The following is a 15,838-nucleotide window of genomic DNA, read 5'->3' as shown; positions in this document are numbered from 1 at the left end:
ACTACTTCCTATGGCCTTACTGCTGCTTTATAGAGGGTACGGGGTGGGCAGGAACAGAATGCTGACCTCCATGCTGATTGTGTGATCTTCTCTGTCCTTTGGGCTGATGGGCTGCCATCTGTCCACACTGTCCAGAGCGCTCAGCTCAGCCTGCAGTGCCTCCAGGGCCTTTTGGTGCTCAGAGCAGGCAGCTCGCTGCTCTGTCAGCTCCTTCCTGAGGGTCTCTGGAAAGGAAGAACATTAGAAGATCATGATCCACATTCTCCAAATTTACTCCAGGATAACAGAAACAGTACCGTGTGTGGAACACTCAAGGTGTGCCCTGTTTGGTATGTGTATTACCCCCACACCACCCTTCTGCCCCCACTCATCCCACCTCCACTGTATTTTAAGCATCAGAAAGGGTAAACAAATCCCCCAGCCATTCATGTATCTATTTAATTGTGGAGTGAGTAGTCATAGTTTCAAGTAGTTATTTGCTTTGAATCCACTGGTTGGGGCTACTGTTGGCTGCTAGATAGAGTGGGTGGCAGATTGAATGGTTTGGTCCAAGACCAGAGAGCCACATCCTGAGGCTATACTGTGCACTGGTACCAGTCAGGAAACCAAGGGAACAATAAAAGACTATAAAATGACCTGGAGACCTCTGGGGCTGAAAGTCTCAAGTGGAAATCTTAAAATTTATGTTAACTTTAAAAAATATTTTATTTTATTTTAGTTTTGGTTTTTTGAGGTAGGGTCTCACTCTAGCTCAGGCTGACCTGGAATTCACTATGTACTCAGGGTGGCATCGATCTCACAGCGATCCTCCTGCCTCTGCTTCCCGAGTGCTAGGATTAAAGGCATGTGCCACCACACCCGGCTAAAAAAAATATTTTATTTATTTATCTGAGAGAGAAAGAGAGAAAGGCAGAGAGAGAAAGAGTGAGAGGAGATGCAGAGAGAGAATGGGCATGTCGGCACCTCTTAGCCACTGCAAACAAACTCCAGTACATGTGCCACCTTATGCCTCTAGCTTATGTGAGTACTGGGGAATCAAACCTGGGTCTTTTGGCTTCATAGGCAAGTGCCTCAACCACTAAGCCATAACAACATAAATTTCCAGCCCCAAATTTATGTTAACTCTTACAAGAATGAAACAGTCACAAGTTCTCCTTGACATAGGTCTGGGGTCTCATATGGATCATGGAGACAGAAGGCAGTATGTCACTCCAGCAGGATTTAGGATTTGGACTAAAATCAGAACCTCTCAGGGAGAAATTTATTCCCAAATGTCCTCATTACAGTTCTAAGAGGCCAGTGCTGTTACTGTCCTCACTGGACAGATGGCAAACTACAGCACAGGCCACATGGTAAGAGAGTGTTGGAAACAGGCCTCAAACCCAGGCAGCTTGTTTCCAGAGATCTTAATTGCCTTCACTAACTTCCAGGTTACTCTGTGTAAGTGGGCTGTGATGTAGAGATGGAAGAGGGGCTGCATTTCATCCTGGGGATAACATGGGGCAGGTAGAACAGGCAGCTCCTGGCAGCTTTTACATATGTTTTCAGAATTAAAATCCCATGACACTTGTGTGAATGCTCAGAGCTGAGTTATACTGAATAATAATGATAGTGTCTCTATTCACTAGACTCATGGTGTATGTAAATGTTACACTTAACATCTCCAATCCACATAGTGACACTATGACAGAGGGATAATTACAGCTCCATTTTATAGAAAAAGAAAATAAGGTTCATAGCCCACACAAAGTTTCACAGGGAGCTGGGGATGGGGCACTCTCTGGTCTGTATGTCTCTGAGCCCTGAGGCCATACCCTGCTTGCCACTAGATCTGATGTGAGGACCATGCAGGTGGGCTCTCATAAGTGTGCTACTGGATTCCAGGTAAGGATCACGTGGGTAGACCCTCCAAGTGTGCAGCTGGATGTTTACCGAGCAGCAGAGCCTGCTGGGCCTGAGTCCTCTCACGCTCTTCGTGAAGCTCTTGCCTGGCTTTCTCCTCCAAGGCTTGGAGTTCCAGCCGGTGTGCCTGCTGTTGGATCTGGAGGCTGTGGCTGGATTCTTTCTTTAAGCGCTCTTCCATGGCCTGTGGGAAGAAGCAAGAGGAAGGAGGCATAAAGCTAGAAATTAGTTTATTCATTACTCTCCTATGGAGGTATATCAGACAGTGATAGCCTGACTGTAGTATGTACATATGTGTGTACATGTATATGCACATACAATTTTTTTTGGTTTTTTGTGGTAGGGTCTCACTGTGGTCCAGGCTGACCTGGAATTAACTATAGTCTCAGGGTGGCCTTGAACTCACAGTGATCCTTCTACCTCTGCCTCCCGAGTGCTGGGATTAAAGGCATGTGCCACCACACCTGGCCATATGCCATTTTTTATGTAGGTTATATATAGTCTTATATCCTGTCACCTCTTATTCCCAGGGAAATAGGTCGTAAGGTCAAAAGCATGTAAGGAAGGTTTGTACCAGAGGGAGTCATACTCTAGCCCTGCAATGCAGCAGTCTCTCTCTATCCCTGCACACAGCTAAGGATCAGGGTCCGCAGCCTGCTGTTTGGACATGGTGCTCTGCAGTGAGGAGCATGTACAGTGATCTGCCCAGTGGTCACCTCCCACTGGAGATGCACCCCTGAGAATTCCCCAGCATCAATGGGCGTTCAGCCTGTTCTTTTGGGGGCCAGCCCATGGCCTCTAAGAGATCTCATTCCACACTGTTTTTCTACGCTGCACACTGTATAAGCTCTCCTGTTCATGTACTCACCAAATACCTTGCTTTCATCACTAAGGCCTACTGAATTATATCAGCCTATTTAAATGCTGCCTGTTCCCTTAGAGCTGAGCCCCATGAGGACAGAGGATATGAATCAAAAGTCTTCCCCTGAGCTCAGCATAATGCCAGCTTCCAACAGCTTCTTCTAGTATACATTAGTACACATCCACAGAATATATTTTCAGTGTTAAAGCAGTCCTTCAAAACCCAAGCTCTTGCTGGGAATGGTGGCGCATGCCTTTAATCCTAGCACTTGTGGGGCAAAGGTAAGAGGATCGCTGTGAGTTTGAGGCCAGCCTGAGATTACATAGTGAATTCGAGGTCAGTCTGGGCTAGAGTGAGACCCTGCCTCAAACAAACAAACAAACAAACAAACAAAAACACCTCAAGCTCCTGGACACATTCATGTTTTAGTACTTGACCTGAATTCTCTTTTGACTTTCTCCACCATCACATAGCTTATACACTGTCACCTGCCATTTGAAGGAAAGAAACTGAGGCACAAAAAACCTAAGTTACTACTAAGCTCTTACACCTCATAAGTGGCAGATCTAGTACTTGAACCTAAGCACTTCATTTTAACCATCAGTGGGTACGTCTGCTGCTTAAATCAGAATGAGGGTTCTTTGCTGTCCATCTTTTTGGCTCTCTGTATGTTTTTGTCGTGCTGAGACCTAGATCCAGGGCTCTGCATACACTAAGTAAGTGCTCTATGTTATACTTCTAGCCTGATTGCATTTTGGAATCACTTTCCTGCAGACTAGAGCCAACAATGAAGACACTTCTGATTCTGTTCCAAAGGCTACCAGGACTTTAGCTCAGCTCCTAGTGAGCAGGACACCCTCTCCTCTCCTGGGCAGAACCTGAGTCCTTTGTCCAATCCCTAGAGCCCTTGAAGCCCCTCCTTACAAGTGAGCAAAGCCTGGGGGCTTCTTCTCCCTACATTAATACATTCAGGTCTGCAGCCATGAGAGAAAAGCCCACATGAAGACAAAGGTTGGCATTGGGGCAGCTAGCACACCTGAAATCCCATACACCAGACTACTCTTGCAGGATGAAAGTACATTTAGAAGATGTTCAGATGTCATGTCCAACTTGTGGGCTATGAGACTAACTACTGATGCAGTCCAACACAAAATCATAAACTTACTTAAAACATTTTAAGATATTTTGGTTACTTGATTGTGCAGTTCTCAAGAGTGAGCTTTGTAGATGACAACATTATCATGTTGTAATGTCAAAAGGTTGGACACACCTGGTCAGGAACTTTATTTTTTTGTGGAGTGCCTATTAAGTGCCAAATAGTCCCCAGGCATGTATCATTCCCTTTGTAAAGCTTATTTTTTATTTCTGTCAGGGCAATCTACTCACATATTATAAAAAGCCAAATTGTACTAAGCAAAAAATGTTAGTGTTATATTTTCCTTTCTCTCTATCCTGGTCTCTGAAGTGGCTGTTGATCACTGTTAGTAATTTCTTCTCTAATTTACTATTACTGGGAAGATAAAATCGTTATTCTGCTCTATCTTGATTGTTTTTGAGGTTATGATGTGTTTTCTCCTTATGGGAGATGAAGATTTCAGGTCACTCCACATTATACCTCTTCTATTTCTCATAGTCCTACAATTTTTTGATGTATTGGAGTATATATCCATTCATTATTATATGTATAGCATTCTCTGCTGAACTTGGATAAGTGTCATGACTAAAGTGCTATTGTGTGCAACTTCTTGTTTTTCCCTTGCATTGGTAACTGCTGTATTTAAAACATTGTTTAGTATTCTTTGGCTGAGCCTTTTTGCAACTTTTCAAAGCAGAAACAAGGCAAGGCCAGCACAATTTCCACATGGCTAAATCACCTAGAAACCATTCACCCTCTTTCCCCCTGGATCCACGTCTTCCAAAGCCCTATTTTCTGGCTACAGCCTTGACTGGGTGACTGTCTAGTGACACAGTGGCTCCTAAACCCTTTCTGTTTACCCCTGTATGGAGCACCTAGGTCCTGGCTCCCCTTTTCCTCCTCCCTCTCTGGGTTTGTTCCCTGTCTATGAGACACCTCTTCAAGGATCTCTCTAAGATGGCAGGAGGGAATGATATGTTTAAGACTGACCAGAAGGTAGCAGTTAGAAGGTGCTAAATGGCGTGTGCTTGAACTGCCTGCTGGGTAAAATTTCATTGCAGACCTGACCATCATACTACAGTTTCCCACACCCTCTGGAAATTTTTTTACAGCTGGGCTGGTCTTTTTCAACTTGCTGCTCCCCTAACATGTCTCATGCCCAGAACCACTCATGTCAAGACAGCAATCCTCCCCCCCAGCCTCCGACTACTGGGACTACAGGCATGCACCACTATGCTACTCAGCTCAAGGTGTTTTTATGTTAGTAAGAGCACATGCATGACTTCCAGTCAAGATGGCAACCTCCTAACCATGCTTCAGCTCTTGGGGGACTATCAGGCAAGAATTGTGGGGGCTCCAGTATGAGTAGGTCTTAGCAGAACTGCACTGGGTAGGTGCAGAAAAAACAGTCAGGAATCTTCTGATTCCCTCACTCTCAGATAACCCAGTAGACCCTTAAGGCCCCTCACTACTTGCCACAGATGTGCACCCCTGCTTCTACTAGGTTCTACCAGCTGCGCTCCCCATAGATGCCACTGAGCACAACCCTGCATCCCTTGGCCCAAGCCTCTGCCTCTCTAACCAGGTTCACAGACTGGGTTCCCACAGATGGTTCTGAGGGTACCCCTTCGCTCTTGTAAACCCCTGCCTCTCCAACCAGGTTTGCCATCTGTACTGCTCACAGGCAACCCTGAGAGAACCCTTTGTTCTTCATGTGCCCCTGCTTCACCAACCACTTTTACCAGCTACACTGCCCACAGGCAGCCCTGAGAGTGCTCTTTGGCCCATGTGCCCCTCTCATTCTGCCCCAGTTCACAGTCCCTTCACACCCCGTGCTGCCTATACAACCTTGGGTGCACCCCTTGGTCCATGCATGTGTCTCCCTCACACCAGCCAATTCCCTGATCAGCCTCGTCAGTGGAGCCCAGTGACTCCAACCACTTCTTCATGCTGTGCCCCCTCCTGGTGACTATTTGGGGCATCACCTCAGCCCCAGAAGGGTAACACAGGAACATCTAGCAACTACCTGCCAGAAGGAACCTCTGAGTCCTCCACAATATACCCAGCTGGGTCCAGTCGGGAGGAAAGGGCAAGTGCTACGATGCCTATGTCACTGGCAAGACACAGCTGAGACCAGGTAGAAGAGACTCCAGAACTCCAACCTTGCCTTTGGTATTAAGCACCAGCCCAGAGCTTCTGGAGCACTTATACCCTTCACAGCCTGTGCATCCCTAAATACAAAACCACCACACTTCTATTCAAACACAAAACAGAATACTCACTGAAGACACTAGAAGGGAAAATTCATACCTCCACCTTAACTAACTAAGGCTCCAACACTGAGATGAAATGCAGAAAAATGCAACACTAAACAATAAACAGAGATTTCCAACAAAACTCTCCAGTCCCATAATGGAAGTCTGTAATGAAAACATAGAGGAGACAACAGGAATAGAATCTCCAAATGAAAACAGCAAGTGATTTGACCCTGATCAAGTGAATTGCAGATCTGGAAGGAAATCAACAAAAAACCCAACAATGGTATAAATGTAATGCACATGCTTTCTTCACTAGTCTTTGGCTTCACTTAATTGACAAAAATCAGAGAGACCTTAAAAGACAGATAAATGAACTGAATGTGAGCCAAAAAGTATAGGATCTCAATCATTAGCTGGCTATGATTAATGAAGACATGGTTAAATGCAAAAATGAATTCCAAGAAGCATCAAAACATGACCTGAAATTGGAACTTGACAAAGGGATGGATACTACACAGATAAAGGCAAAGAAAATGCAAAGTAAATAGGACTTGTGAAAAGCTCTATAGAAACCCTCAATAACAGTTAATCATGTGGAGGAAAGCACCGCAGAGCTGGAAGGCAAGACAGAACAAAGAGTTCAGAAGCCACCCCAAAGGTAACAAGGCCAACAGCCAAAAAAAAAAAAAAAAAAAAAGTACATAGTCCTGCATTGGAAGTGCTAATCTCTCTTTCCATGTCAGGGCAGGTTATGGGTTACATATTCTTGGTTGGCTTTACCATTTTCAAATAAGCTGTATTTGGGGGCTAAATATTGTTGCCTTTGATGCTTTCAGATATATAGGATCTTTGTCTTTTGCTTCTGTCATTATTGGGAGCAGGGTCTGATTCAGATCCAGGCTGAACCCAATTCAGAACAAAATTCTCTACCCCCCAGCTGACAGGACTAAGAGTGTACAGCAACACACACCCTTAGGTATTTTGGCTTTATAAGACTATCTGTTTGTTTTAATCCCCACACTTGCATGCTCTGTGCTGGTTTTTATTGAATGTGTATATTGCTCAGTTGAAGTTTAGAATTTGCCAGTAAATTGTTCCCCCCAGTCCACTAGAATACTTGCTTAGGAGACAAACTCAACACCTAGGATTACTTCAGTGGTTAGATTGGGGTACAGGTGCTACACTGGGAACCTTAAATGCATACCCTGAAGGTATGTAAAGTTGGATCTCCACATCTAAGAACACTGCCAATAAGTAGAAAACCCAAGCATCAACTCAGTCGCTACATTATAATACAAGAAATACAAAGAATCAAGGCAATACAATCCCACCAAAAATTATAAATCCATCAGAACAGACCCCCAATGAGACTGTTTTAGATGAAATGCCAGACAAAGATTTTAAAAAATGATTTTATCTAGACTTGAAGAAATCAAAGGAATCAAAGAAGAAAACAAAGGAATTAAAGAAGAAAACAAACTTCTGAAACAGAACACAGGAAACCAGATTAATGAAATAAGGAGATCATTACAAGACCAGTCTAGATGTCCCTCAACAGATGAATGGATAATAAAGATGTGGTACTGTTGGGCCTTGAGAGGTCCGGATATGAGGCCTAGTGGAACTTCCTGAGCCTAGCTAAGCTTTGGCAAACTGCCTCTGGCCAGCTATGACTCAGCAGGGGGCCAAATGGCCTCTGGCCTGCTACTTCCACACAGAAAGTTAGAGTTAGAACCAATCATCTCAGAGGTCGTTGTATGCTATTGGCCCTTACATCTCACCCCATTCTAAAATCCCCACCTTTGTTCTCCACATTATATAAACACCTGCTGGTAACAATGAAGTGAGTTCCTGCTTTGATGATGAGACTCCAGGCTCAGTGGTTTTGTTCCTGGCTGTCGACACCCACCCTCCTCCTCAACCCCTTGGGAAGAACTAGTGGGCCTGGTCCTCCCCCAGCACTACCTGCCAGGGGAGCCCAGCAACTGGCACCCAACGTGGGGCTACAGAAACCCGGCACACTGGTGCCCTGTGTGAGGCATTCTCGTTGAGGAGGTCAATTGGTGTGCGGGTGAGTGTACCCTCATAAGTTATGAGGCAGCCTTCATATTTAATGTGCTAAACTTTGCTTCTATAACCTATACTTGCTTGTCAATATTTCTTCATTCTCTTTCTCTTTCCTATCACTTTTGGTTCACCAGCAAGCTACATCTGCAGCTTTTGTACAACATGTTTACCTATCTTTTGGATCCTTGTGTTTGTGTTGTACTCGTGTGTCTGTGGTTGCTATAGCCCTAATTTTATGGACATTTCTCTCTCAACTTTATAATACGGGACAGTCTACCTCTAAATTCAATCCTCTCTTAAAATCTCTCAGGGCACTCCTAAAGAGCAGAGGGCTTAATTTAACTGATAATCAGGCTCGACAGACCTGGGATTTCCTTCTTAAGCTGGCGCCATGGCTTCTGGAAGGAAATCTCTCTGATTGGGACACTTGGGAGAGGGTAGAGGCCCTTGTTTTTTGGGCACATGTGGAAAAGGATCAAATACCTCCCTTAGGGATTCTCCCTACAATTTCAGCCCTCAAGGGCTGCTTCTCTCCAAGGCCAACCAAACATGAACAAAAGACAGAGGGAAAAGATAGTATAAAGCCTGATCCGGCTACTCCTCCTAGAGATAAGGCTTTAAAAACCCCAGAAAAGTGTACATCTTTATACCCCTCACTCGATCCCTTTGAGAGTGCACCCTGGCCTTCTGGGGGACCTCCTCTACCTTCTCCATTGACTAACCCTTTCTGGACCCCCTCAGCCCCTCATTCATATTTGGCCACCAAGCCACCAGAAAATAAAGCTACTTTTTTATTTCCCGTCAGTATAAATCCTGGGGGCAATCACCCTGCTGCCTGGTATCCATGGGAAGCTCAGGACCTTAAGGAGCTTAAAAAGGCAGTCTCAGAGGATGGACCTAACTCTCCTTGGGCTGAGACACTGTTACAGGGACTTGCCCATCAACCTTATACAACCCAAGATCGAAAAAAACCTAGTCAGGGCTGTCTTGTTGGGTCTCCTATACATTAAGTGGTGTGCCTTTTTAAAAGATGAGTGCCATACACAGGCAGAACAAAACCAAAGTCAAGAGCCCCCTGTGCCAATGACTTTTGGGATGCTCTCTGGTATCTCTGATCAATATGCTACAGGCACTCAACAGGTGGCTATACCTGATCCGTATAGGGACCAGGTCAGGGCACTGGGCTTGGCAGCATGGGAAAGGCTTGATGAGGGACCTTCTGAATCCCCCCACCCTTATGGGTATTACTCAGAAACCATCTGAGGACTTGACTACATTTATAGATAGGATGAAAAAAAGTTTCCAAAAAAAAATTTCCCCCAGGGGCATTACGGGATCAGTTTACTACAATGTTGGTCTGAGAAGGGGTGACAGCCTATCACCACCTTGCCTGTGCGGGGTCTCAATGACAACTCCATGAATAGATGGATTGTAGCCACCAAAGACATTAACCCACCCATGTGTCAATATTACCTGTCATCCATTTTCTCTTCTCTTATCAATCTCCCCAATACCCTGTTTTATATTTACATGGATAATATTATTCTTAGGTGCCTAGATTCCTCCACAATCCAGGACCTTACCCACCAATGTCTAACTATCCTTCATACTCACAGCTTTAAAGTAGCTCCTGAGAAAGTTCAAACTGTGCCTTCCTTTAAGATCTTGGGCTCAATCCTTACCCTAGATACAGTTTCACCTGTTAAACCACAACTTTATATTCAGGATTCTTACACCTCGCCACAACTCCACAACTCTTGGGAGAAATTAACTAGATGAGGCCCTAGATACCTATAACCACTGAGAAATTATCCCCCTTGTTTGACCTACTAAGGGACCTTGATCTTTCGTCCCAAGTAACTCTAGCACCAGGGCAGAGACAAGTCCTCCATAGAATCCAGGAGGCCATAGATAACTCTAATCTCAAACGATTCAACCAGGGTCTCCCCCTCCGTTTTCCCTGGGGAGACCCTGACCACTGCCCTGTTGGCCCAAAAGGGCTGGCCTATTCAGTGGATTCACCTCTCGATTGGTGGGGCCCCTAGGGTCTATTCTTTAAATAACCAAATAGCTAATTACATCATTAAAGGAAGAAAAACTGCCATTAGACTCTTTAATATTAAGCCTCACACCATTATTACCCCATATAAGATAACTAATTTCACTTGGCTCCAAAGAAACAATATAAGGGTCACTGTGACACTTAAAGGGTTCCTCGGTGCCATCGACTGCCATTATGGCCCTCATAAGTGGATAAGCTCTTTTTGCAGGTTGGAGTGGAGACCCCCCAGGCTTTTCCTACCTCAGCCTAACCCTGACTTCCTCATTGCCTTTACAGATGGAGGATGCCTGGAGGCTTCCCTGGTTGTATATCCCCCCTTTAAATTGAGGGTAAAACCTAAGCCTATCAAGTCTATCTCTCAGGATATAGAGGGATAAGCACAGTACAAAGAACTTTTTACAGTTGTTCTGGCTCTACCTACTATTCAGGAGCTGTTCAACTTATTTTCTGACAGCCTCTATGTGATAAATCTACTGCCCAATCTTACTAAAGCTCACATTAGACTTGATTCCAACCCTATATCCTGCTTAATGATCCAGGCTCACGCCCTACTCAAACAAAGAGTCTACACTATCTTTATACAACATCTTCATGGCCATCAAAATTTACCAGGTTTCCTGTCTAAAGGAAACAGGTTGGCTGATCAATTGGCCTCTGTGGCTCACTATCACACTGTCTCAGAGGCTATCCAATTTCATTCTCCAACCCACACCAACTGGAGAGGCCTTAAATAAAGATTCCCCCAAATACCAAATAAAAATCTTAAAAAGATTATTAGGACATACAAGTCTTGCCAACCCTTCCTCCAGTTTCCCCCACTCCAAACTTTCGAGAGTAAACCTCGGGGCCTTTGCCTCAACCATCTTTGGAAAATAGATGTTACTCATTATTCCCCCTTTGGAAAACTTAAATATATCTTTTTATCAGTTAATACTTTCTTCCATGCCCGTTGGACATCTACACATGCCAGGGAAAAATCTAAACATATCATTAGTCATATACTTCAATGTTTTGCCACTCTCAGGCTGCCCAATCAAGTTAAAACAGATAATGGCCCCTACTTTGTAAGTCAAAACTTTACGAGTTTTTTCCAGACGTGACAAATTACACATGCCACAGGCATTCCATATAACCCTCGAGGCCAAGCTATTGTTAAAAGATATAACCAAACACTTAAATCACAATTACAAAAACAAAAGGGGAAATCACTACCCCCCCATGATCAGCTAAAGAAAGCATTATTCACCTTGAAGATTTTAATTTTTTTTTAAATTTTTAAATATTTATTAACATTTTCCATGATTATAAAAAAAAATCTCATGGTTTAAATTTTTCTAAAAATAAAAAAAGTCTCCATTTCAAAAACATTGGTCATCATCCTCTGTCACATACAGCTTGATCAAAGTCAAATGGAGAGACCCATTGACTGGGGCCTGGAGAGGACCATATGCACTCCTCACAGCAGGGAGAGGATTTAGATGTGTCTTCTCTCAAGATAAAAAAAAAAAAAGACCCATTTGGATACCAGCGAGGGACCTAAAATATTTACCCCAGGAAGGGACACTGATAATCACCCCTCCAGGGAGTGTCCCACTCCTGAGGACTGTTCCTAAAATGGTCTTTACCCTGCTAAATCAAACAATTCATTGTGGAGGATTGCTGGCTTTGCCTCTGATCTGGGCCTCCCCAGATGTTTGCAGTAATCACCAATAATACAGCTACAGTTGCCCATACAACCCTACTCATTGGGATAACCACAGGCATGGCCACTGGGACAGCTGGGATGGATATGGCAGTCCATCTCCACAGAAAGCTCTCTCTCCAGTTGATCAGTGACATAAAAACCGTGTCCAAAACTATCCTTGATCTCTAACAACAGCTAGCTTCCCTGGCTGAGGTAGTCCTACAAAACAGGAGGGGACCAGACCTATTAACGGCCAAAAAGGGAGGCATATGCTTGTTTTTACAGGAAAAATGCTGTTTATACGCCAATATATTGAGAATTGTTCAGGACAAGATCAAAAGGCTACAAGGGGACCTGGAGAGGAAACGGTGAGATCTTCGAGACAACCCACTGTGGATGGTTTACAAGGCTTCTTCCCCTACCTTCTCCCCCTACTTGGGCCCCTCCTTCTCCTTCTCTTTTTCCTCACTGTTGGGCCTTGCATAATTAACAAAATTACACAATTCATTCACCAGCAGTTAGAGGCAATACAAATCCATCATGTTAAGACACAATACCACAGGCTGGCAACTCAGGAATTAAGTTCCTCATATAACCCACTGCCACCTCCTCATGACCGATGATGGGTAAGATCTCAGACTGACTGAGACAACCTAAGACAGGCCATGGAGTGGGTTCTCAGCGAGGTAAACACATGGTTCCCAGTGACGGGTAAGATCCCCAGAGGGGGACAACCTAAGACAGGGGCCATAGTGACTAATGCTCTTATAAAAACAAAAGGGGGAGATTTTGGGCCTTGAGAGGCCCAGACATGAGGCCTAGTGGAACTTCCTGAGCCTAGCTAAAGTTTGTCAAACTGCCTCTGGCCAGCTATGACTCAGCACAGGGACAAATGGCCTCTGGCATGCTACTTCCACACAGGAAGTTAGAGTTCCCACCAGTTCGCACTTAGAACTCAGCAGGGTGCCAAATGGCCTCTGACCTGGTATTTCCTCACAGGAAGTTAGAGTTAGAACCAATCATCTCAGAGGTCATGGTATGCTGTTGGCCCTTACATCTCATCCCATCCTAAAATCCCCGCCTTTGTTCTCAACATTAAACACCTGCTGGTAACAATAAAGTGAGTTCCTGCTTTGACAAGATTCCCAGCTCGGTGGTTTTGTTCCTGGCTGTTGAAACCCACCCTCCTCCTCAACCCCTTGGGAGGAACCAATGGGCCTGGTCCTCCCCAAGCACTACCTGCCCCAGGAGCCGGCATGGTACATTTACACAATAGAGTTCTATTCAGTGGTAAAGAAAAATGAAATTATGAAATTTGCAGGGAAAAGGATGGACCTGGAAAGGATTATGCTAACTGAGGTAACCCAGGCCCAGAAAACCAAACACCACATATTCTCTCTCATATGTGGATCCTAGCTACAAATGTATAGACTTGTGAGTGAGCTGGAACCAGAAAACGGTAGCAGAGGCCAGTAAGCAGGAATAGGCTATAATGGAGGGAGGAGAGGGAAGGACTTAAGGGGATGGTGTTGCAGTCGGGTTTGCATTGCTGGTAGAAATCACCCAACCAAGAGCAGCTTCTGGGAAAAAGAGATTTATTTTGGCTTACAGGCTCGAGGGGAAGCTCCACGATGGCAAGGGAAAACAAAGGCATGAGCAGAGGGTGGACATCACCCCCTGGCCAACATAAGGTGGACTACAGCAACAGGAGGGTGTGCCAAACACTGGCATGGGGAAACTGGCTATAAAGCCCGTAAGCCTGCCCCCAACAATACACTCCCTCCAGGAGGCATTAATTCCCAAATATCCATCAGCTGGGAACCTAGCATTCAGAACACCTAAGTTTATGGGGGACACCTGAATCAAACCACCACAGATGGTATTGTATATATGTAAGTAGATGAATAGATTACAGTGAGAGGAATGGCCTAAGTGAGGCCAGGGGAAGAGATTGTGTAAAGGAAAGGTGAGGGGGGGAGGAAAATCAAAATTCAAGATATTCTGAATAAGGCATATGAAAACCTACTTTTAAAAATAATGGCGAATTCAGAAGCCATAGATTGTTAGTAGAAAATTTCAATGCCAGATGGGACACCTTCCAGTGAGTTATTGGCCAGGGAGGTTCCTGTTGCCTCCAAAACATGACCAGCTATTGCCAAGGCCCTTGGTTTCCCACAAGTAACAGATGGTAAGACCCTATTGCTGAAGACTTCACATGCCTGAGCAACAAGATCACTGAGAAATCAAGCTGGTGCTGAGCAGAAAACCTCCTCACTGTAGACTATCCTATTGAAAACTGGAAAAAGCTGTACTGCATGCAGCCCTATGGGAGACAGAAGTCATCAGCAGTGAAAACAGTGGACACTGGAAGCCTCAAGTTTGGCCAGGCAGGCCAAATGACCAAATGAGTGCAATAGTGGCATGTCTGCTCAGGCAGAAATCAGATGCTCTCTAATTGGACTGAAAGTTCTGCTCTAAGGCAGGGAATACATGTCTGGTACTGAAAACGTAATCAAAAGCCTATGGCACAGGCTGGAGAGATGGCTTAGTGGTTAAGCGCTTGCCTGTGAAGCCTAAGGACCCCGGTTCGAGGCTCGGTTCCCCAGGTCCCACGTTAGCCAGATGCACAAGGGGGCGCACGCATCTGGAGTTCGTTTGCAGTGGCTGGAAGCCCTGGCGCGCCCATTCTCTCTCTCTCCCTCTCTCTCTCTCTGTGTCTGTCGCTCTCAAATAAATAAATTAATTAATTAATTAATTTAAAAAAAAAGCCTATGGCAGGGGAGGTCATGAGCCTTAGGGGTATAAATCCTGCTCTTACTTGGTTAAATGTTTATATTATTCTCACCAAACTGCCCTGAAAGCATTACACTTAATGTTCATATTCATATATTAATGCTACTCGTGCTTCTGGTTAGAGAAGCTTCTCTTTTCAGATGGCAATAACCACTGGAATGATCCCAAAGCAACATAGTGCTGAGAAGAAGGGACAGAGGAGTGTCCAGCACTGAAACAACTCTATCACCACCTCTAAGGCTCAGGGTCCATTGCAGAAGAGGTGGTGGAAAGAATGTAACAGCCAAAGGAAGGGTACCACTCCTTACATACAACTGTCCAGACAGAAATTTGCCTTGATATCCATGACCTTGTGGTGCCTAGCAATACCTTCACAAAACCCTCATAATAGGAGAAAAGATGATGACATCAAAATAAAAGACAGACTAATGGAGAGAAGGAGAGAATATGATGGAGAGTGGAGTAGGGAAGGGAAAAGGGGAGGGGAGGGAAAATATCATGGTTCTTTGTCTATGAATATAGAAGTTGTCAATAAAAAAAATAAAATAAATTAGAGACATCCAGTCAAGATGGCATCTGCCTAATCATGCCTCACTTCCCAGGGAAGGAAAGGCAAGATCTTTAGGGTTCAATGGGTTTTCTCTATGGGTTTGCAGATTTAGTAGACTTCCAGTGGGAGGGCACGGAGGAGCAAAGTGGGCAATCCACTGATTCCCATGCTCTCAGGTAGCCCATCAGTCCACCAATCCCCTCGAGCAGCTGTCCCAGCCACAGTCTCCCAGCCACAGGTTCTTCCTGTACTACTTGTAGGCTAAGTGGACCCAGGCTAACAGGCCAGCATAGCGCCACATGGGAATGCCCCACTCGCTGCTGTTTCCCCACCCCCTGTTCACAGACCCAGGCCATCAGGCTAGTGTTCCCCCACACACTCCCTAGGCATAGCTCCACATGCAAATGCTGCCCCCCTTACCCTTGTGCGTGGCCCCAGGCCAGCAGGCTAGTATTCCCAGAGGGATGTGCATGATATCCCCATATTCCACCCTGCTTTTCACAGGATCTGGTAGTCCCATCCACC

The 15,838-nt window shown here is 45.0% G+C and overlaps 1 protein-coding gene across 2 annotated transcripts in view; it reads right to left on the bottom strand.

Moving 5' to 3' along the window:
• Positions 1–15,838, bottom strand: part of Fam184b (family with sequence similarity 184 member B) — a 163,052-nt gene that overhangs the window by 13,983 nt on the left and 133,231 nt on the right. For both annotated transcript variants that reach the window (XM_045161804.1, XM_045161806.1), the window contains 2 exons: positions 1,933–2,086; positions 67–224 (listed from right to left, as the gene is read on the bottom strand). In XM_045161804.1, coding sequence (XP_045017739.1) covers positions 67–224; positions 1,933–2,086 — 312 coding nt within the window. The remainder of the gene's footprint in view (positions 1–66; positions 225–1,932; positions 2,087–15,838) is intronic.

This window comes from Jaculus jaculus, chromosome 11 (assembly GCF_020740685.1).
Source record: "Jaculus jaculus isolate mJacJac1 chromosome 11, mJacJac1.mat.Y.cur, whole genome shotgun sequence".
NCBI classification, from domain to species: Eukaryota; Metazoa; Chordata; class Mammalia; order Rodentia; family Dipodidae; genus Jaculus; species Jaculus jaculus.
This window is presented reverse-complemented; position numbering and strand designations above follow the sequence as displayed.